Source organism: Lepisosteus platostomus, chromosome 17 (genome assembly GCF_059453375.1).
Source record: "Lepisosteus platostomus isolate fLepPlt1 chromosome 17, fLepPlt1.hap1, whole genome shotgun sequence".
Classification (NCBI taxonomy): domain Eukaryota; kingdom Metazoa; phylum Chordata; class Actinopteri; order Semionotiformes; family Lepisosteidae; genus Lepisosteus; species Lepisosteus platostomus.
In genome coordinates, this window is record NC_142627.1 from 24,773,537 (window position 1) to 24,798,509 (window position 24,973).

The following is a 24,973-nucleotide window of genomic DNA, read 5'->3' on the forward strand; positions in this document are numbered from 1 at the left end:
TTTCCATAACTGCGGTCATGGTGTGGCATTGAGACAAGATGGCTACTGAATGTACAGTACTTGGAAGCCAGCGTGGAAGACAAACCAGGGCTTTGAGTGTGGGTTACTCAGAACAGTGAGTTCAATTCCACAGTAAAGGAATTGAGTGACACCCCTGACCAAAAATGTTTAACAGGAAGAGAGAACGGGTTGATGGGGACACCGATAGATTCATCCTAGTGACAGATTAAGATGGCTAACAGCTCTGTGGGTATTTTTGAGTTGTGTGGTAACTGGAGAAGGTAAACTGAAGAGTGCTGCATTGAAATGTGTCACTGTTGTGTGGTAGCCAGTTTTCCAGGCCCAACAGTGAAGATGAAAGTGAGAAACTTCTGAAAAACAGGAGCAGCTTGCTGGAACAGCGCTGACTGCGGCTGTCAGCACTGAGGAGAGATACACTGCCTGGGAAGATAACAACATGCATATCTTCTCACCACAGATGAGAAAGACATCATTGAGTCAATGATAATGAACACTGTCATAACAGCTGCATACAGATGGACAGTCTGAGAGAGGTTCTGGCCCTTGAATAAAACAGATTAGACAAAGAGTTTAGAAGATCTTATGTAAAAATATTGTGAGAGAGATAAGCTTAGGACCTATGGAATAAATCACAGATAATACTCTATACCTGAGAGTGGGCTCTGAAGGAGAGGGTATGCCAGATAGAGAGTAAAATGATAAGAATTGTAAGAGTGAGAGAGAAGATTACAGGGAGGAGACTGGAGAAGGAATATCAGACTTCTGAATCTCAGGATCAGCTCAGTATTCCCCAGAGGGGGACAAACAGAAGATATATCATCCCAGAGGGTGTCACAAGACGTCAGACTGTAGTCACAACATGCTGTCAGGCAACTAAAATGGCCAAAACTGTCACAGGGCAATGCTGTTGATAGTCATGTGAGCTGCTGTCATAGCAGGCCAAGACCTAGAACTGTTACATGCACATACACATAGCCAGCATCCAGTGGCAGCAGCTGAAATCCTGTCAGAACATTTACAATGACTGTAATACGGTTTACAACATGTTAGAACATGAAATAATGAAACTGGGGAAAATGTGCTGCTCCTTTAACAAGAACATTTACAAGTATAGGTAAACTGTCTTTTAGGAAAGTATTTAAATAGCGTCATAAACGAATTTAAACTCATAAATGTAATGCCTTTTTAAAAGACTTTCAGGAAAGAAATATGTCATGCAGTTAAAATGTTTTTGAAATTAATGGATCTTATGATACAACAATAACAGGGTCATAAAATACATTTAAATGCAAGTCTCAGACAGGGAAAGCTTCATCTGTTAAATTCATTTCCAAGGCTGAGTGCCAGAATTATATTATGTACAAGCAGTCACGTCATCCAAATCCTGTTTGTCTAGAATGGCAAACAGCAATGTGGGAAAAATACAAATCTGTAAACACATGCTAACTACAGAGGCTTAATTCAATAATAAAAACCAAGTTCTTTAAACAGTGAACAAAAATGTATGTCAAATCCTATTGTGCTTTATCTCTCGAAGGACTTTAGACTAACACAGTGAGCTTTCTCTGGGTAATTTGTCTCACTGGCACATATTTTGAGTGTTTTGAATTTGATGGTTTATTATTTTCCTTATAAGTCCTAATGCTGATTAGAGTGCTTTGGATGGTGTGCTGCATGCTTGTGGCATTTTGAACATTCTAACCTCAGGAGGAAAATTCTAAAGGCTAATTGTTAGCCTAATCCTTCTCAGAACTGTAGGCAGCAGGGGGACATTTTGTTTTTCCTGACAGTAATAACTAAAGAATAAAAAACAGTGATGACTAGAAAAGAGGTCATTTAGGGGTCACACAAAGGTCACTTAACTTCATGTAAAGGATAACAGCCAGCCTTCAGAACTTTTTTTTCTGGTCATTATGACAGAATGCTGGGACTATGCATGAGACAACTGTTTTATGAGACACAACTTTCAAGACAAAATGTTACAGTATACTACTCTGAGTAAGAGCATCTACTAAGCAAAAAAAACAACAATAATAATATTTTGAGGAAAATATATTGTTAGGTCCTACTGTGCCATCTAATAATTACTAATGTCTGCTGAAATGCTGAAATATACCATGTCAGAGCAATTTTCTAATACAATGCTCTAACCAAAAAATCGGTGTCCTTAGAAACTGTGATATCAATTATAACCAGAACAAAAACTAACAGACTCACTGCAAAATTGATACATGATACATATTTGATTTTTGAAAAGTTGATGTAATTATATGCAGTTGAATTAATTCAGAAAAAAACAGAAACTTTATAGTAAAAAAGCACCGAATAATAATTAAGATAGTCTGTTATTTAAAACAAAGCAGAAACAAAAGCTCTTACCCTGAAACCCATTCTGGAACTGAGCACCCACGGGCAGTAGTTCTGGAGTATACTCATTGTATCCACCCAGAAAGAACTTGCTGAAAACATTCAAACCAACCAAGTGTCCTGGAGAAGATCCAGTCTTATTCTTTTGCTCATCCACCTGAAAAACAAGAACTGTGTTTTTAGGTTTTAAACACATTGTAATGCAAAGGGGAATTAAAAAGCCGGCCCCTGTAATGTTACTGCGAATGTTGTTTTTCCATTCACTTGTTTCTGAATAGATATTTCTGAAGTCATTTTTCTGAATCTGTGGAAAATGCAGCTGGATGTCCCTAGTTGCACAAGCTGTTTTCTTTAATAAATGAAAAACCTATCTGCAATACAAATGTTTATGAACAAGAAGCTTGTATCTCAAACACTAACCTTCAGCCAGCCCGTTTTGAGGAATCTGCCAAAGCGAATGACGTGGACACGCTGGCCCAGAGTGAGGGGTTCACTTAAAATGGTGGTGACTCCAGATCCCAGATTAAATTTGTACACAATTTGGCCATTGCGCACACCCAGGACCAGGAAATCATCCCCATTGATACCTTTAAGCACAAAGATAGAATGGTGACACTTCAAATTTGGTACAAGAAACACAGGGAAAGACCATAACAAAGGTTAACAAATCACATTCTAGAAAAGGTTGGCCTAAATGTTTTAATAGAAGAATTAACTAAACAGAATGAAAATACTTTATGGAGAAAACTAAAGGGGATAAAGATGAAGATGAGGCAAAGCACAGAGAATACACAGAGCTGCTAACACAACTCAAGAAACCAAAAGAATCAAAAGAGGAAAGGAAGTATACAGTAGCTATGTGAGTCAAAACTATTGCCTGGGGCTTTTTTCAATATTACAATCCCAAAAGTTCAGAAAATGGAGCAGTAGACTGTTTTAGGGATATACATTTATCTATTATAGAAGATGAGCAGGGAAAAGTGGGCATCAAAGATTGCTTTGCACAGGTATTCACAAAAGATGAAATTAATTCCCTGCAGGTAAAAAAAAAAGAATTCTGCTAAGCTCTAAACAATTTTAGTGTATAAGAGGATAAGGCATTAAAGGTGCTAGCTGAATTTAATAAAACAAATTGCCTGGTCCAGACAGTGAATTTGTGTGCTTCAGAGAAACAAGACAACCTATCAATAGACTCTCAGGGATATTTCATATCTCTATGATAGGAAAGGGGTTGTGCCTGCTTATTGGAAAATCACAAATTTAATACCTATCAATTAAAAAGATTGACAAAATGGTACCAGGGAGCTGTAGAGCAATACCTTCCCCGGTTACATCTAATGTTATGGAAACAATTATAAGATGCAAACAAGAAGATCTCATGGATGAAAACTGTGTTCTATGGGACAGAAAGGATTTAAAATTAACGGATCATGCCTAATGAGTGAATTGGATTCTTCTTTCTTTGAGCAAGAATCTAATTCATTAGATAACTTTAGGGCATATTTAATGACATATCTAGACTTTTAGGAATTATGTTATAATATACCATATGAAAGACTATTCTTTAAATGTAAAGCTGCAGGAATACAAGTTAATGTGTGCATGTAGATAAAGAAATGTTTAAAAACAGAAAATTATGGACACTCATAACAGGAGTTACATCACACAGGACTAAAGGCATTAGTGAGGTAGCACAGGGTTCAGTTTGAGGACTTCAGCTCTACCTGATCCATATCAATGGTCTAGATCAGTACACAGAACCACAGGGCTGGGCTGCTTGTTCCCCACCCCCACCCCCCTCTGTGTACAGTAGAGCCTCCTGTCCTGACTGGAGGAGCTCACCCAGCTGTGTCTGGAGAGAAGCCAGGGTATCGGCTTCAACCACAGGGCTGGGCTGCTTGTTCCCCACCCCCACCCCCTTCTGTGTACAGAAGAGCCTCCTGTCCTGACTGGAGGAGCTCACCCAGCTGTGTCTGGAGAGAAGCCAGGGTATCGGCTTCAACCACAGGGCTGGGCTGCTTGTTCCCCACCCCCACCCCCCTCTGTGTACAGAAGAGCCTCCTGTCCTGACTGGAGGAGCTCACCCAGCTGTGTCTGGAGAAAAAATTAGGGCGGAGCGGTGGCTAGGGATCTGCGCCTGTGACTGGAAGGTTGCCGGTTCAAATCCCGCGGCCGGCAGAGGAATCCTACTCCGTTGGGCCCCTGAGCAAGGCCCTTAACCCTAACTGCTCCAGGGGTGCCGTACAATGGCAGACCCTGCGCTCTGACCCCAAGCTTCTCTCCCTGTCTCTGTGTCTGTGTCTCCATGGAGAAAAGCTGGGGTATGCGAAAAGACGCATTCCTAATGCAAGAAATTGTAAAGGGCTAATAAAGAAACATTAACACGGAGTAAACTCCAATTCGCAGATGGTAAAATAATAGGCAATGTTGCAAATACTGTAGTATAATAACAGCACAAGCCATATAATTGGGTTGAGAGAAAATTCAGTACTGGATGGACCAGTGGCCAACGAAATTGAATGTGCCCAAACTTTTTTCAAGGAGACAATGCAGTGAAGTGATAAAAAGGTTTAAAAAAATGTGTTTTATTGATAAGAGTATTTAATTTAAATCAAGGCTGGTTATGTTATGCTATTCATTAATTAGATCATATGTTGAAAACTGTGTTCAGATTTGTTCTCTATGCTTTAATAGGTGTACTTGTTTATTCAAACCTTTGTTTACACACTCAGACATGTGTCATAAATTAACCCTACTTGAGGTTTATGGTTCCCCATGTTTACACACTTGTTTATGCAATTTATAACACTTATGTCTGAGTGCATAAACAAAGGTGAACCACAATGTCATCATACAGAACAAACATGAGCGAGTTTTGTCTTCTGTGGCAGTCCATTTCAATTATTTTTATGTTTTTATGCAATTTGGTCAGCAAGCAGAGAAACAAGCAATTTTCCCTTTTTTACTGGATAACTGTTACTTTGTTCAGAAGTAGAATCAAACATATCATGGTAAATTTCCAAATCTACATTTATTGGGGTTGTTGAGGAATTTATCCATTTAAGATTAAAGTTACCAGCTTTTATTGTAGATCACTTGCCATTTTTTAATCTATTCAAACAATTGGCTCTTTATCAGAACTGTGTATCCATATGTATAAAATATTCACTTATGCACTTATAGGATACATATAGGCGTATGTGTAGTGAAATCTACCTCTTAATTTCCATTTGTATCTTTGGGACCTTTCATAAAAACAAAATGGCAAAATGTATAAAAACAGACATGAATCATTACTTATGAGTCATTTCCTTGTTTGTTTGCATAATTTCATTTGCCATGTGTGCTCTGAAGCAAGAGTTTAATACTTCCATAGCAATGCAAATCAGTCTAATTCCAAAAGCCTCATGGGAGCTTGTCTGGTGAAGCAGAGTGAACACTGCTGGTTTCCTCATTTTCACTTTTTCCACTGAATACAAAACGTTTACAACAAGTAATACAAGTAGATCCTGATATATGAGCTGTGCATATGCTTCACTGTGCACACATACAGTTTGACAGTCTTGTTTATTTTAGACTTTAGTTAGTAAATTCAGCTAAGATTTTTTAATGTTGAATTTAGTTCTTAAAGGAACAGTACTGTGCATTTGTACTGGGTGTATGTCTAAATGTACGTACTTTTTGCTTTCTGAATTTCCTCTCTTATCACCACACACTCTGTGTAACTTAAGCCAGGTTAATATTCCTACTCCGGTCCGTAGTCATTCTGTAATTTTATTTTTCTATCTTTCTTTCTACCTTTCCTTTCAGCCTCAGTGGTTCATTCCCTTCTTTCAGTCTCTTGTACAAGTAATAGCTATAGCAATATGAAACCTTTAGAATGTGGCAACCTTCGCTCACTCTGCACTTCTTCCACAATATCAGCCACTTCTACTACCGGCTCATACAGTATAGGCTGGAAAAGGGCACGCAGCTCTTCCCTGTTCCAGCAATTGAGTTCTGGTGTTCTCTCACAGATATCTCAGTACTGGCAAAAAGTGTCAACAAACTTCATGACAATTCGGGGGGAAGTACCATCCTTCAAGGACAATGCCACTTGTGGCATCACATTCCCCTTCTCTCTGAGAAAATGTATGTTTTTGAAGCAACATTTGCTTGTCGCATACGTGACAGACCATCCATATTGCTTTGGTGTTTCCTGCTTCTTGGACTGCTGTAAATTTGTATGACTGGAGGCTCTGGCCACATCTTGCGACTATATCACTTTTGTCTTTATTTTTCATTATTCGTGTCATGTGTGCGTGGCTGGTCAGTAGAAAAATAAGTAATACTTTAGCAAGTCTAAGGCTCTGTTGATTGGCTTTTCAAAGGCAGAGTAATGTTTTTCTGCAGGTGATAATTTTCACCTGTTAGAAGAGAAGAGAAGAAGCGAGAAGAGAAAGACGAGCTCAGAGGCAATAGCTTTACAAGTGACCATATTAAAAGTATAGCTTCTGGATACTGGGTTGCCTAGTCCAAAATCACCAATATGTACTGACACTTCTTAGCAGATTTCACTAATGGTCCAACCAAATACATTCCGACTCCCATAATGCTTGGAAATGTGGGCAATTTATAAGGCAAATGAGGAATGAACCAATACCACCACCTTATAATTTCCTTGTGGCATTCTAAAATGTAGGCGAGCTGTTATATATGGTTTTGTCACCATCTGTACATGTAGCAGCAACATTGTCCCTTTTTGGAGCTTTATTTGACTGAGAATTACACATTGGGCTGCTAAAGTTTCAATCTTCCAGTTTTATAGCAATAGTTATAGCTAAGTCTGACCCGCTAGCTCCCAAATGTCACAGCATTCACCCAAAGTCACATCCACTTGCATAGGTTCTTGACATAATGAACAATATCAATATCATAAAGTGTCTTCTTTAATGATAATTATATCATCTGGGAACTTCTGATTCTTCAGACTTTGAGCCAGCTATCAGAGCACATCACTCATAGTCTGAGAAGTCTCTTTAACAGAAGTCCAGATTTTATATCTATATATCTTTATATCTATTTCTGTTCATTCTTAAGTGTTGGTCTAAGTTCTGGAACATTTCTTTTATCACTATCATCATGTTTTTTCTTGGAGCACAGACCAGATCAATAATGTGGTCTGTTTTGTGGACTTCCTTGACTGAAAAACTCCTTGCATATCCACAGGAAGGCTGTGATGGAAATGGTTTAATATCACTCGCTCAATGACCTTATTAAATGGTAGTTCTTCAGGCTGAAACCATTTCCAGGCTAGGTGTATGAAATCAAACATTTGAAATCGAGGGGGCTGATCTGGACATTAAACCCAGAAATGAAATCTCTGAGCTCTAACTGCCATTTTTACTCCCAGTCATGCGAGAATTTCCCTTAAAAGGATATCATAATTTTCAGCATCCTGCTGCTGTAGGTCATAGTAAGCCTTCTGTGCTTCTCTTGGCAATAAAGGTGCAATTATGCTGGCCCAGTGTCTTCAAGTACATCTCCACATCGTGTGAGGGCATCATTTTTTGTTACCTGCTTCCTAGGGTGTGTGTCTGCCCCATTGTCCACCAATTAAGCTCTTTTTATAACTGCTGATAAGGTAGATGTTACAAATCCATCTGTAGTCTACTGATCCTTTCTGCACAAGGAGGGCTTCTTGTTGAGCCAGTGTGGCTTGGGCTAACTGCTGCAGTAAGCACTCTATCTTCATAGCCGAGGAAAAATTACTTCATCAGAGGAGAACAATCATTTTTTCTTTTCTTTACATTGTCAACTTTCACCAAATGGGGTACTGTTTTCGCTACTGCTGCTGAATTTTCATGTGGGTGTAAATTTAGGAAGGCCCTGACACACAGACAAACTGTGCAGACACACTAACTGATGTGTATACACACTGGGTGGTGGATGTCTGAACAAGTTTTCCAGAGATATTCGTAAGACTTGTTTCATTTTATCTTTCAAGATCCTCATTTCAAATTGGTTTTAGTAACTACATAGGCTGAAGCTGGAACAAATAGTCTCTCTTGATTCTTAAAAACTCTTATGTTTACATGCTGCAAATTCTTTTGTGATTTTTCTGCATCACTAATAAACTGAGATATGTTAAGAAACTATGGAAATGAGACTCAAAAGTATTTCTTAACTTCATACACCAATAGCCCTTCACAATATAAATATATTGACAACTACAAATCATGGCATTAACTATTACATTAATATACTGCATAACTGTTCCTATAAGAAGCCATTCACAGAATTAATGCCCTTTTCCATTCTTCACTGCTTCATTTATACCATATTAACAAAATAGGCATTTTATAATTACAGCTCATTAAAGCCATGACTGAGCAGCTCTGTCTTATTCTCTGTCTCCCATATTCTGTAACACCTGAACGTTACCTTGACTTCATCAAACCCTTTCTATAATTAGTTTTTACATTCTAGTGACATTGTGTTCTTTGATGGTCCTTTGTGAAAGCTGATGATTAAATGTTTTGCCACAGATGACACAGTAGGTAGCAGTTACTAAAACCAACTTTAAATACATTGCAGACACGTTGAGTGTATGACAGTTTAATTTCTATATAGTTTCATATATATTGATTTTTGAACTAGCCAAACAACAGACAAAAAGGAAAATTAAAGTTCTGCTTCTGCTTAATATCCACTGTACATTCCAGTACTGTTTGTACTAATATACTGTATGTAAGGATGCTAAAAGCATGAAAACAAATATGATTCATTCTGTGAGTAAGGTTTAATGCATTGCTACAACCACAGACTTCTGGACAGCTAGGTGAAGCAGCTACAGTATATTGCAGTGAACGTTCACAAGATTGATCCCAAAAGTCTGGAGAGATGTTCTGCTGCACTAGCATGTAGGTGTTTAAACGACTCACATACTTTTGATATTTTGACAGGTGACACTCAAAGAATGAGAGGAGATCATTAGAACCACCACAGACAATTCTTTTTTGTCTTCAAAACATTTGCTGATGAAAATAATATGTCGCTTTGAATACTTAATAACAAAATCCAAAAAACAAACAGAAGAAGAAGCTGGTGAAGAAAATTAGGTTCAATTTCGAGAAATTGCAGGAGTTCTGGACATGGATAACAGTCTTGAGTACCAGATACCCGAGCATCAGTGTTGTGGCTAAATCCAACTGAGTTGACCAGTAGTGTATTTAGACCTAGACTAAATACACTACAGTTATGGGTCTGGTGACAGAGGCACTACATTCTTTAAGCTAAAACCAACACAATGATGGGATGGCTACTGTTCATACTACATTATATCTATTGGAATCAAACCTAAGATGATTAAATTTCCCTCTAAACTCTGGAGCCCACTGGTAAAGGCTCTTCAATGGGGCATTTAGAATCATGTTGGCAAAAAGCTCGAGAATCAGGAATTGATCTTGGCTGACATCTTGTTGCCAACGTTTAAGACCTAATGTAGACTTTGCTTAGACCAAGAACTATGCCATCATCAGAAAAGGAGAGGGAGTCTCTCTTTAATTAGCACAGTCATTGATGCGGGCTCTACAATGTGGTGTACAGCCATGACTGGATTGATGCATCCCAAACCAAAGGCAAGGCTCTGATGAAAGTCAAGGGCATCACACAGTAAAGCTTCAGAGAGGGCTCTATAACTATGAGAAAATTATGTCTGCTGGTTTCAAAAAACCTTTAGACATTTATTTATCTTGCACTGGAGATATATTGTGTTGTTACCATCCACTGAAAAATGTTTAGAAATCATATGCATAACTGTAAAGGAAAAAGTGATTTCTCATTTAAAAAAGACTTTTTTTCTGATGTTGCTGCTGTACTTTGTTATCTCTGTATTTTTAGTTGATGTGGTCATTCCTAGAGAAAATTGTAACACATCCTGGGTATATCATGTTAAGTTGGAACTTGTTTTAAAGACAGTGTTTGGAAATAATAACCAATATTTATGCATCCAAATATACTGAAAATACGTTTTCAGTTCATTTTGACACTGGAATGTTAATGGGAAAAGCTACTGTATTTCTTGTGTAGACTGAGTTAAACTCTGATTCACTGTTAATATTCCAGCAAGTAAATTTGAAAAATGTATAAGCTATGTAAGCTAATTATTTAGTCTAAGTAGATCAAACAGGTCAGAAGCAAGAGGTTTGGAGAATTAACAATACTAAAAATAATGCATACTTCTGAGCGTGAAAAAGATGTAAGCAATTGTTGCCAATTGTTTTCATTGTGGATGTTTGAGTGGGGAGCTGTGTCAGTATGCGTTGATTGCAAAGGATCAGAAACGGTTATTTTCACCCTTAAACATAGAAAGGAGAAACCTGAAGAAGACTCTCCCGCCAAAGTCTCACATTCACATTCATAGGAGTCTGTAAGCGTAGGCTGAAGTGGAACAGGTAAGGATTCATTCCATGCTGAGAAGTGAGGAAAGAAACAGGACTTCTCGGCTCTGGAGCCTTCGTCAGGTGTGAGAGGGGCAGCAGGTAAATAAGGCCCAGGAGAGCAAAGGACAGAGCAGTAAGAAGGGCAGGGAGCCGTGAGGAAATGGAGAAACAGCAGGTGAGAGTGAGAGTCCAACCTCAGGGAGAGCAGGAGGAGAGGTCTGGAAATCCAAAATCCACAAATGAACAGGAGTAAGAGATTAGTTTTTTGATGAGCGAAAGGTGAAGGTGTGATCCCCCTTCATTGGTTTCAGATGTCTTTCTCCAATAGGAATTCTGAAACCCCTGTGTAAGGACACAGAGAGATCTTAAAGAGGGTGACCATTATACAGTAGGTTAAATGGGGAACTATTGACCTGGAGAGACCTCTGATCTCTTTGCCTCTTTTCTTTGCCTTTTGGCATGGAATGAACCTTTACCTGTTCCTTTGCTTGCTTTAGTTCAGAAGTGGAGGATGCATTTAGTAGTTTAAAAGAGTAATATTAATCCAAAAGCAGTTTAAAAGCAATATTTAAAATGTTTAACACTAGATCCTACAATTCTTCCATTAAATGTTTTATTTATGGCTGAAAGTAGTACCTAGTACTTAATTTAAATGTACATGTAGGCATACATGTGTATAAAATAGCACCAATGATAATTAAAGCTGATGTGAAATTCAGGGTAATCTTAATTTAACATTTAATTTACAATTTTCACTTGATACTTGTGTACTGTTAAGAGATAATTATTTTATATTTTTATTTAATAGCTTTCTAGAAAGAAAAGTTTTACTTAATGATATATTTTTAAAAGCAGCAATACCTTTACTCAAGTAATATATTTGCATATTTTTTACACCCCCGATAAGTAACACTGTTATATCTCTCAACCAATTAAGGCAACTTACAGAAAATTGCAGGAAAAAATCAATTTGAGAGGAATTATGCTCCTCCAAACTCACAAGAAACATTTTTTTACCCCACGAATGACTAGCTTTACTAAAAACATAAGATACCTAATTTCTGAATCAGAACTGAGTGAAGGCAAGGATGGCCCAACAGGAAATAATTCAGCCATGCTGTCAGTGCATTTCCATGCACACGGGAAAAACATTAAAGAGTCAGTAGGTTACAGAACTCTGTAATGAAGCTCAAGTGATAGGAGTGTGAGCATTATGAAAATTTCAAAGTTTCAATATGAAAATAGAAAATCATAAATTCAGCATGTCAGAAAGAAGATTTATTTTCAATTTCTGCAGTGTGGAGAGCAACTGTTATAATGGGCCAGTCGCAGAGATCTGTCACATATAGTCATAATAGAAAAGCTTTAAAAATCACATTTTCATTTTATTTACTAGTTTTCACAAACTGATGCTACCATATTTACAGGACATGAATGTGAATAAGCCTTTCTTACCTTTCCCTTTTTGTCCAGTGAAAAGGATAAGGTTGTCCTTTACAGCAGACCCATTGTTGGCAAATGTCAGTTTTAGTTGGAATTCATAGTAGGAGTCCATATTTGGGATTCTGGAATACGCCATATAAGATGTATATCCAAACTCATCTGTTCCACTAAATCTGGCCCTGGTGATATTGATAGCTGCAGAAACACATCAGGTGAATAAAGATGTTATTGATACAACCCTCTAATATCACTTGATGACAATATAAAAGTAGAAAACACAACAAACACTGCCTAATACAGATAAATACATTCATTTATATCTTTCCTTTTATTAAATCAGCATTCCATCCATCCAACTGTCTATATTTACATACTGTATCAGTTGTACAGTGCTAAAGCTAAAAATAAATATACCGATGTAATATCAATTGATTTTTAAAGAGTATTAGAAGATTGGGAATTGCTTAAATATACCACCCATTTGCTTTGGCAATCCTACATCATCCAAGCTGCAAAAGAACAGCTTGCACAAAGTCACAAAATTAGTTCAATGGTCTGTCTGTCTGTCTGTCTGTCTGTCTGTGTGTGTGTCTGTGTGTGTGTGTGTGTGTGTGTGTGTGTGTGTGTGTGTGTGTGTGTGTGTGTGTGTGTGTGTGTGTGTGTGATTAAAGTGGCTTAACTTGACTTCAGAGTACATGTATCTTTCTCTGCACATTCCGGCTGGTAGATAAACACCTAGTAACACGACAAAACCTCTCAGCTGTTTTTAAAAACAAATTATTTGATGAAAATATTTTTACAGACTTTTCAACCCATCTGTTTTTTCCAGTATTTACAGTATGCACCTTTTAGTGTGGATTCTGATTTAGAAACATTCAATGATAATCCCACAGAATGTACAGTTCTAAACCAAGCAAATGTCTTGACCTGAACCTTTGGTTGATCTTGTACTGAGCAGGATTGCTGTTCCAACAACACATCATCAGGAGGAACAGCCTAAGCCTAGCTTACCTATCCTACTAGTGGGTGAACAGTCCAAGGCTGCACACTGATAGGAGGAGCCGAAATCGAAGGATCAAGCTACAGCATCAATATGGATGCTTGGAACGCATAGCAAAACATACAATTCCCTTGTTCATGGCCATCATTTTCTAATGAGACAATTAAATGGAAGGGTAGGTGATTATTATAGATTCATGGATGCTACAGTATGTGCCTGTAGTGCACAGATCTCTGGAGGTTCAGGCAATTGCAATATTAAAAGTCACTGGTATTGCACTGTTTTACCATGTTGATAAAAATCATTTAAACATCTTATTTTTGGTAATATTACATCAAATTTACCATCCAGATAGAATTGATAGATTGTATAGAACACGTTCACAATTATATGAATTCCTGTGTAATATATTTGTATGTAATATATATATATGTAATATATATATAAAAATATATGTGAAAATAAAGAATTTGTTTGAAATCTACATGCGTTTCTTCCATCTCCTAGAAAATTGCCAATTCTGACTCATTAAAATGCTAAACCAGAGTTTTTTAATTAAGAAAAAACAATGCATGCTGAGACCCCCTGCTTCATTCAGAGCCCTCTTTATCTCAAGGATAATTATCTAAAAGACAACAAACTTCTGTACAATCCCCTTCAGGTAGTCAAAAAGGAATTCTATGGCACTGAGTAATGAAAGGACTTCTCTTCGTCATTTAATTTCAAGAAGTGCACTTCCTTTACCACCTACACATTTCTTTTTCCTAATCGCATTATCACAATTAATAGAGAACACATTGTCCTGGAAATCTCATGAAGCTCATTTTATTGTCTCTCTGTGCAGTTCTTATTGAAAAGCATCAGCACTGAGTAGCTATATTCCGACGTATCCACATATCCCCTATTAAAAATGCACAGTGTCTTGGTTGCATATTAAAATGATAGTTAATGGTTAACACTAGATGGAGCCATTGTTTTATGTTCCATAAGGGAACAGTTTCATTACAATTTCCATAAACTGAAATGGTGGACTGCGACCCTTTAAAAGCCCCCATTGCATTTTCATTCCTGTTTTATTTTCAGAAATAACTGGCAATTTACATTGATAAGGAGGACATACAGTACAAAACATGGAAACACACTTAGATTCTAAGTCTTATTATTGTTACTGTGGTACATTATCAGACATTTCTATTTTAAACCTCCTTAATTTTTCATTTCTGCTTAATAATACAGGTACCTACGGATTTGTCTTGTGGGCAAAAAAATAAGAAATTGCTTGACTTCACATCAGAGGTCAGTACAAAGTCTGTCTCCTCTGTTCTCTTAGGCAAGGATGAGAAACTGCCATATCTTCACACTCTGAGCAGAACTCAATATTTCCATATTTCCCTTCCAGGGAAGTACAAAATACGTTATACCTTTTTCTCCAAAACCAAATAACTAGCATTTTTTCTTTTGCCCCACGGCTTGAGCTAAGTACGGTATTTTTAGCGTTTTTCTGAGGAAAGCCTGCTCTTTCTGCTTATGAATTATTTATGGCTTTTGAAATCTTTTCACTAGATAAAATAATTTATACACTACTCTAAACACATAAACATTTTTTTCATTGCTTAGACTTAGTTAACATTTGATATGAACATTTAATTACTACTCTAATAAGCAGCTCCACATCCTATTTGACAGAAAGCAAACTGAGTACCAGGCACAGCATGTCTAGGCAAAACCTGGTAGCCTGACTGCTTGCTCTTGTTCCATGGTGTTTCTAGTAAGCAATTCATCCCAGGTCATGCAGCAACATTCATTTTTTCTTGTCTGAAAATAAATAAGGTCAATCTTCTACAACGTCTCCCTAAAAAGAACCTTTTTATCTGTGTGACTGTTTTACAAAACATGCCGGTCCTTGTTTTTAAGACTTTTAGAACCCTCAATTTAACACATCCTCCTTTAAAGGTAGTAACATTCATTTACACATACAGAATGGTCAAATGAGCTTGTGAAGGGGTCTGGATAGAGTGCTCCTTTTTCATTGTTGTTTGTGACCCGGAAAACTGAGACAGAATTGCCTGTTATCGAGGGATCCAGTTCACTCAGTAAACTACGGGTTATGCATGTTGTTTGATGTTTTCCTATTAGGATGACTCAAGCCTGCTGCCTCTCACTCTCACTCTGGAATAGAATAGTGCAGTATGCATGCAGGCTGAGGCAGCTTCAGGCACTGAAGAGGCACAGAGTTATACATTTATTCATCAAATGGAGAATGGGCTTGGTTTTAATCTGCCCCCAAAATACCTTGTTAACTGGTGTTGAAAATTGAAGCCCAGCTGAATTGTCTATGTTTGTACCGCTCGTACAGCATCAAGGAGGATGAGGAGCAATCAATAATCACCTGCAAATTGTGTTTTTCAATTGCTGTCATGACTCTACAGGTTATATCTTTGTCTCCTCACATTACACTTCTTGCTTTAATATGAAGATTTTGGGATAGTAGCAAATCACCTAGCTTCTTATATCACAAAAATACAACTGGTGGTTGCTCTCTGTTTTTCAGTGGAGAGAAAGGGCATTTTCAATAGTCTTTTTCTGGCATACAGTAAAACACATACATTATCTCTGAGATAGTAAATATGATAATCACAGGACTTATTTTTTGCTCACAGATGTTGCCATTATGAGTGACAAATTAATATGGCTTTGTATTAAATCCAGCAATGATTATTGCAGAAACCATTGATTGAAGACTTCCTCATAAAAAATCACAGTGGCTTCTTTCAATGGCTTAATTATACAAAGTGAATTAGACATCATTATAAATATAAAAAGATACTTTATGCATATTAGATCAGTAGCTATAAGCTTTTCACAATTGTCTGAGAAATACCTGAACAGATGTGCTATTACTAGTTGAAAGGATTGCGCTACAGAGTGTGGAAGAGTCACTTGTTTGGATAAGCATTACTTATGCAAATGGAGTTTGGAAATTCATTGTATTTGAACAGGAAAACAGTTTGTGTTTGGGGATATCCGTTAATCTGAAAGAAAATCAGTCATGCAATACATGTTAAAGAGGGTGTTTAATGATGTACTGCCACAGTTTTAGCAGCAAAGGCTACATTGTTTTCCCTTTCCAACTAATGTCACAAAAAGAAAATGTGAAAAGGGCTGAAACTAAATGAATGGATGTATGTTATTATTCAGAGTTTATACTGTAACTACTTTTTACAATTCTATTTACAGAATTTTAAAAAACACTAAAATATATATTTGTTTTAATTATAATAATCCTTGGATTATTTTTCAAATTTCTTTTTATAATAAATAATGTTACTGGACTTTTTTTCTGTTCTGTAAATGATGATACCCATCTTTTCAAGTCTTGTCTTTATGCACCCTAAAATGTATCTTGGAGATGTCTATTTCTGTGGCAGGAAAGATAAATGAGAAAATGACTTCAAATATAAAACCGAGTTTAATGCAGAAAGATACTGTGGAGGGGCAGGGATCAATATTGACTTTGAAGTTATCCGGCTTTAAATTTAAATGTCAACTAACCTCAGCAGGACACAGGAGATTAGAAGACTCTAGTTGCCATTAGGGTTGTGTGTACTTGATGGAGAGATGGCTGGAAGATCTGTTGGTCTCCTAAACTAAACCACACAACAGGCTATTGCTTTTAATGACGAGGATAGAAACAAATTGTACACTTGTAGTCCTGCCATAATTCCTTGTTTAACTGCAGGAGTAAGATTTACATGACTACACTTGTGCTGGCTAGTTACATACTGTATGCTGGGCTGTGTTATAATGACATGGAGTGTTCGGTAGAGTAACAAGCCACAGTGGAACAGCACTGTCCTCTTGCGTGGGGCCCTTATGCATCACTACTGCCGCCTCTGTTGGAGGGAAGTGCAATGATGAACTAATGATCCCTAGGTCTGACCATTCATTTTGTGACATGTTCTCTCAAAAGCCGTGTGTGTATCTGCGTGGGAGGGCTCATGCAGACTTATGGAAATGATCCATCCATCCATTTTCTTACTGTTTTATCCAATACAGGGTTGCAGGGGAGCTGGAATCTATCCTGGCAAGCAACTGGCACGAGGCAGGGTACATCCTGGCACCCATCCATCTCAGGGTGCACATAGACACACAGACACTCACACCAGGGTAATTTTGCCAGAAGCCAATTAACCTCCCAGTATGCTTTTGGGCTGTGGGAGGAAACTGGTATATGCGGCGAACATACAAACTCCACGCAGTATGTCAATTATATTTAACTCTAAAAATGCTGGTCTTCTTCAGATTATGAGAGGGACTGTAATTAAAAACCAACAAGACTCGCACTAATAGGCAGGTATAGTTTGCATCTTGATAAGCAGCCTCCTTGTGATGCTTGTTAGAATATTCAGGCGAAACCTTCTCAGTCAGTGATTGCCAATCAATAGATATTGACTTATTTCCAAGTGTTATTAGCTGCAGAATAGAGTAAGGAAGCTGCCTGCTCTTATCTGACTTAGTAGATCTCCGGCTAGATTAGCGTAACTAATTTCTCCCCTCTAGCTTGTTGTTTACATCTCCCCTCTAATGACTCGAGACTTGTTAAGAGCTTCATTTGTTGCTCACCTTCGTCACACAGGACCCCTGCTCTCCCATATGGGCACAGACACACTGCATCCTGGGTAGATGTGGGTATGCAGGTCGCACCGTGACTGCAAGGGCTTCTGTCACAGGCATGAAACTGGCAGAGTTTTCCAGAGTAGAAGTCAGGGCATTTGCAAAACCAGTTTTCTGAATCACTGAATAGAAAAACACAAACAAATCATTAGGAAACAAAACTTGACAGTGGAAAAGACAATTATGCTAGACAGCCTTCCCCTGTTTGAATCCATTGCCATGTTCTAGAACCTGCTGCACACAGAGAAAGGCATCATAATGGAAACACGCACTGTGCATTCACTGCTGCCTTCTGACCACAATCAATACTGGAGATTGCGTTCAAGGTTAGGCCAATCTGTCTAAACCAGCACAATGCATTTCCAAAGAACAAAAGCCAATAAACAACGAAAACATGTCAGCTTTAATCACATTGTCATTGGATGGCAAGGCTGATTTAAAAAATAATAAACCACAAATCCAATGTTTCACCTTAACAAAATGAATTTAGCTTTTTTATTATAAAGAAAAGGAAGAAATGAAAAGAATATTTGTTGCAATGGTTGAAATGACACAAATACAAGGGACATATAGATTAAATACATAATTAAAATAAATCCATGACAAATTTAAACACAAAATATGGAAAAGGCAAATACATCGTCATGTGCAATTTTATTATCCTAGGGTAAAAAAAACACAAAGTTGGTAAGTGATGTTCCTGCAGGGACTTCATAAGCTTCTTTGAAATGCGTACACTTTCAAAAGGTATCACATATGAAACAAGACTAAGCACTGGAAAAGTTTCAGACCTATAAATTAATAATCTGCTTTGAAAAGCATCACAGTAGGATAAATTTTACTTCACCAGAAAAGGATTCTACCATGAAATATTAAAGTTCTGTTTCTGGAAATTAAAAAAAGGAAATGGATTTCGGGAATGGTTGAAATTGTTGATACTAAATACCATTCCCCAACCTGACAGTATTGATCACTTAATACAAAATATCACCACATTCACAAAAAATTTTTCCTGTAAAATGAGGTAAAAATTTGGAGGTAAGCAAAACAAAAAATCAGTAGCACGGTTAGTACTATGGGCCACTAAAGGAAAGGTTTAAAATTAGAGCTCATATCTCTCAGATAATTGCTGTCATCTTTAATAGTAGTTCTACATTTAGATCTGTGCTAGAGAAATGCTGATAAAGAGCAAAATGCAAAAGGGATTAGATTTGATTGCTTTGGGGGAAAAAAACAACAAACAGAAAAACGGTTTTGGTTTAGCAACCATTAATATATTTCTTAGAAACTACAAATGATCCCACCATTCATCCAGATCCTTTTTATAGCTAATCATCCTGATTATTATCCTGATCTGGTATTTAGCGAGCAGGCCGGGCAAAGATTGCCTCATGCGAGCTTCCTCCTCTGGGGATGAAGAGGATGAGGCTCAGCTGAGGCAATCTTTGCCCGGCCTGCTCGCTAACCGCCGCGGGGAAGTGGAGAGGTGAATCAAGCGCAATCAATTTTCTGTCTCGGATCATAGCCAACTCTTTGCCCACAATAGCACCCCAAGGCAGCTTTTATATATCATTTAGAAAGAAATTAAGTTACTGGAAATTAAAAGGCTGTTTATTTCCATTGTATTCATTGAAAAAAATAAAAAGAGTAAACAGTTTTAAGCAAACCCTTTGATGGGTCCTTCTTTTGAATACAACATTCTGTTCACTAAGCAAAATGAGATTCTTCCCCACTCCATAACCTGTGCAAATCAGGAACATGTAGAGAAATCAAGGTAAAAATATCAATGCATATGAGGAATTAACTGAAAAGCAAGAGCCGAAAGTACAGCAGTTAAAAGTAAACAGGTGAATATACATTAAATATAATGGACACTCTCATGTATTTTACATTACTAAAAGGAATTGCTAAACATAGTTCAGTCTAAATCGCAATCCTTAGATATACATTTTCATATTAAAGCAGGTGGCAGCATTTTTAAATAGGTCAAACGGCTTGCAAGATACATTTTTACAGCTAAAATAATGAGCTGTCATCACTGAGAAAAAAAGGCCATTGCGGTAAGTAGAATAACCTTCTTGTAACAAATACCCATGAATAATTTAAGAAATTGTGTGAGAATAGGTTTTAAGGAAGGTCTATTCAGTAGAGCTAACTGAAGCAGATCTTTTTAGCACTGTCATTTACGCAGACAGAATAAGCCCAAATGCCCCGTGGTTTTCATCAGCTTCAACACAAAGGCTTTGCAGAGACCTTCACATGCACTGGCAGTGATGCTGGCGTTTAAAGATAGGACACAGAAAATAAACTCTGAAATTGTTTAAAACTTCTTGAGTATATAAAACAGCATACAATCTAATAATTCATCCCACAACCACTGCCCCATTGAACAGCATGTGTAAGTGACATACCCATTTTCTCATTCAAATGTTCCTAATTTCTTTCATATTGCATCTATTCCCTTACAACATTTCAGAGTGATTCACGGACTTGTTAGACAACACATAAATGTTATTTTTCATCTCACAAATAAGGACTATGTTTCGTCATTATGTTGAGAGTCTCACTGAAAGAAACACATCTGCAGGTTGAGTAAAGATAGTTTTAGTGTGATGACCTTTTAGAAAATCATGATAATCAATTGAAATACAGTAAGAATTTGAAATCCAAAACAAACATCATCATTACATCAATATCATCCTTTGATTTCAAACACATTCCCTCTTGAGAAAGATGCATAAAATGTTGAAAATTTGAGAAGCTGGTAAAAAACAATTACTTTATATGTACTCTTAGAATAATACTTCAATATAAACACAAGAGATCTTGCACTGTGCAATGGTAAGTATTAAAACTACCAGCATGTAAGCTGGAAGGAGGCTGAAACATATTTAAAAAATGTGTAGAGGCAGGCACACCTCAGTGATTTTCTTATAGAGACTGTGGAAACTGCTTTCCAAAGGTATTAAGCTTTGCCCATAGTCAAGCTTGACAATGCAGGTCATGGGAAGAGGCAATGAAGACACATGATGCACATGCTTCTTAAGGTTGTATAGATAAGAACAAAAAGGAGGAGTTACTTACTGTATCCATTTAATTCAAAGACTCCTTCAGCTGCAGGCAGAACAATCACACTATCCATCTCCCAAACTCATTTATTTAAAATAATAAATACTGTTAGTTAAACAACACTTACCAGGCATGCCTTCTAGGTTGATTGAGACTAAATTACACAATATATGATTAGAGCTAAATATAAGAAAGTAACAGGTAGATTTATAGGATATTTAACTTATAGCCACTATCACAACTTACTACTGTATGTATATGATTCAGTAAATGATGGTAGGTGGCAATTCTTACAGTATATCTATGTCTTTGCTTTGGTTAAAACGCTATTCTGAAAAGCAGTTGGCTAACAGACACTATACCAAGAGTCACCCATGAGACTACGAAAATATAAATAAGTTGATATACTTTTTTTTGTTAATGCAGAAAGTAAAATTACCACTGTGAGAATACATGCTATTAAAGATGATTTGACCTGAAATTAAAAAAAATAACCTTGATATTAAAAACCCAGTCACATAATCAATTCCCTAATCTTTGCATGTGTTAACAACATAATAATGAGAACTGCCTCCAAAGCTAAATTTCAGTCACTGTTTGACATGTTTTCTATAGATCTATGATATAAGACTGACAGTTCATTAGTAAGATTGTGTCAAATTTGTTCTCTAATAAGCTCATCAGGGTATTGTGGTTCTGTAAGCATCTGCTGTTTATGATACCAAAATGGCTGAGTTCTTTTGAAAGGCAATGTTCTTTAACACTGCACAACTAAGAAAAAGCAATGTCTCTGGAGGTGTTAGGAATTCACCATGTAATGCAGAATATAACAAGAAAGTGTTGGTACATTTTTGTAGTACAATTGAAATAGCAGTCCAATTATGCATGAATAAATTCTTTATCTCATTATATTATTTAAGGAAAAAGCACCTCATACTAAGTACATTATCAATTCCTCGAGGAGCTGAAGGGATGTTCTGTGCTGGCCTTATAAATAGACTATTATACTAAGCTTTCTGCATTAATTGATGCACAATAAAATGAACTTAGTATGAGGCAAAGAAATCACAATGACAGATGCATCTTTTTTTAAGCTCCACCCAATTAATTAATTTGTGCATTAGGAAAGCTTCAAGAATGTGCATTATTTTCCACATATCCAGTATGTGTGTTTTAATTTTTCACACAAGTGTATCTATTGGACAGAAATCCAAAGATGTGTTTAAAGAGCCTGGAAATGGACAATAATTTCAGAGAAGAATTGTAAGCTAACATTGTTGGGGAAAGGTACTTCCTAAATGTGATCCACTACACTTACTGTACATATTAATTGTGTAAGGTTTTACATATTTAAATTAATACGTTGGCATTAAAGGATTTCTTTACATTGTAACTATATTATCTCTGTAACTCATGATGTTTTAAAATGATTTCCCCTCAACCTCTTGTGAATTTTGAAAATAATCCCTTACACAACTGACTTGTAATTTCTGGGGAAAGTTACCTAAAAAACATAATGCAATATTATTAGCTAAATAATACTTATGTGAGGGATATTTGTGTGAATTTACTAAGACACTAGGGGGAATTGAAAGAAGTTTGTAATAATTATACATACTACATAGATCATTGTAACCAAAATAAAAAAAAAATACTGCCCCCAGCTAAAAAGCAATCCCTTACCCAAATAACTGTAATGCAATTACAAAGATGAAAATTACTCCCCAGGTACCAGAAGGAGTGTGCTTTTCCATTATGTCATATTTCAAGTGAGTCAGCTGTACAGAATATATATCATTGTGCAGTGTTTTTTCCATGAAAATGCATGTGTTAAAGCTGATCTTACTCTTACTGTTATTCATTGATTGACTGAGACAGTGCTCATTGAAGACTTCTCTTGCAACATAAACTCCAGTCATGGAATTTTCACTACTGAACAGGGACAGAATACAGCTGATTTTAACCTTCAGAGCCAAGGGTGTCTAGTCATTTCAATATAGACTTTTTCCTCAACAAGAATCTTTGCAAGCAGTATAGGATTACTGTCACTTAGAAATGTTGATGTAACATTATAAAATATAATTAAAGTGTAGGACTGACTGGAATGAGTGAGCAAACGTACAGTAGTCTGTCACTTCAGCAATACAGTTAAACCACTGTTCCATGGTGAAAAAATCCCCAGCATGATTTTAACTGTCAGGTTCTCATCATAGTAGTGCAGTAATGAAAGAGAAGGCGATGTCTGTGGGAGTCTGGAATAAGCTACCCAGCCGTGTTATTGAATCTGATACCTTGGACTTTCTCAATAAATGGCTGGATGAGATCATTAGATCAATTAGCTACTAGCAACTGCATGAGCCTGATGAGCCAAATGACCTTGATATAATCTTTCTTATGTTCTTACGTCTGGTGCTCAAAATGTCTATACACCTATTCAGGGTCTATACACCTATAAATGTTCATGTAAGACAACCATGAGGTCTAGATCAGGCATCCTAAGGTTCTGGCTGCTCCAGCTCACTCCATTAAACAGTTTGTCTGAGAACAGCTCTGTAATTAATAAATTACAAATCAGCATGATAAATATGGGAATACTTATTTTATGTCAATATGCTGTAATGGAACTTGTAAATTTAATAGCCCTAGTCTAGATTATGCTATGTGTTTTGATGTCCACAGCCTTCTTCTTTCAACCCAATCTGCGATCCAGTCAATGTAATTTGTGACCAGTGGGAGGGTCAGAATTATTAATTTAGTCTGTAACTACAGTAAGAGACAATTTCACAGAGAACAGCTTTTTTGCTTTAGCTTCCTGAACTTACAGTATTCCACCCCATTCTTTTAAACACTAATTTTAGCAGACTGCTTGCCTTGTTGAAAGATAATTAAATACATACAGTACACAGTAGGGGGTTTCAATTATTCATAGGGCCATATAGTTTATTGTCTAAGGGCATGGTTGTCTGAGAGAAAGGTCATGAGTCAGCATTATAAATTATTTATAGATTTATCTAACATCCAATTGATTAATACTGTATATTTTTTCAATTTAACTATATTCTCATGTTTTCCAAGTGCAACATTGTGACAAAATAGCCAGGATATAAATACAGCGATCGAAAATATCTTTCAATTGCAACTAAGACATTGATTTGATGTATGCAAAATACATGAGAGCAGGAAAAAATGAGTAAGCTTTTGGGATGTTTACCATTTTCTTTTCATGACATTTCATGACATCTTGTTTCCTGCTCCCATACAGCTTACCAACATATGACTGTGGAAATGCCCTGCAGCACTTCCCACAATTCATCCAAAGTGCGAGTTTGTCGTTTGACTATTTCAGTATCTGCATAACTACATACAGCCTCAATGACCTTCACATCAGTAATGTGTGCAGGCCTGGGCATCTTTTTGTTCCAGTTATTTTTAACTGCTTTGGCTATGTGCTTGAGGTTACTGTAATGCTGTATGACGAATCCATGCCGAGTGAGATGTGTTTCTGATGGAATGGCATGAACTATCAGACCCTGGGTGTGACTGTTAGAAGAGACCCTTGGCTGAGCTACAAAAGCAACACAGATCCCTGGTCTGTCTGATCTGTTGATCTATCCCGAAGCCCATCATTCTCTGTGACGCTGCACCCTGGTCCGTTTGTCCTCACACAAGTTGTTAATGTACAGTATTATTGCAAAACAAAACTTGGATCCATATGTAAGACTATCATCTTTCATGTGTAGTCACTGCATTGTTTAAATTAGTATGGCAGGTCAGTCTTTTTGTTCAGTTTCAGTTGCTCAACAAAGGTTTTTAGGCAGCGATACATGCATTGGGATCACTCTGTCCTTCTGTATATTATAATGCTCTAAGAGATACAGTAAACTAGTTTAATGCTTATAGCTATAATATTAGGAAGGTCTAGACTGAATAATTATCTTCTGCATCAAGAACATATGCTGAGGTCGTTCATATCTCC

General features: G+C 37.0%; 1 protein-coding gene across 2 annotated transcripts in view; it reads right to left on the reverse strand.

Moving 5' to 3' along the window:
* Positions 1-24,973, reverse strand: part of eys (EGF-like photoreceptor maintenance factor) — a 350,285-nt gene that overhangs the window by 10,642 nt on the left and 314,670 nt on the right. For both annotated transcript variants that reach the window (XM_088610149.1, XM_088610150.1), the window contains exons 43-46: positions 17,878-18,050; positions 12,267-12,449; positions 2,809-2,975; positions 2,401-2,545 (exon numbers count right to left, since the gene is read on the reverse strand). In XM_088610149.1, the coding sequence (XP_088466275.1) occupies positions 2,401-2,545; positions 2,809-2,975; positions 12,267-12,449; positions 17,878-18,050 (668 nt within the window). The remainder of the gene's footprint in view (positions 1-2,400; positions 2,546-2,808; positions 2,976-12,266; positions 12,450-17,877; positions 18,051-24,973) is intronic.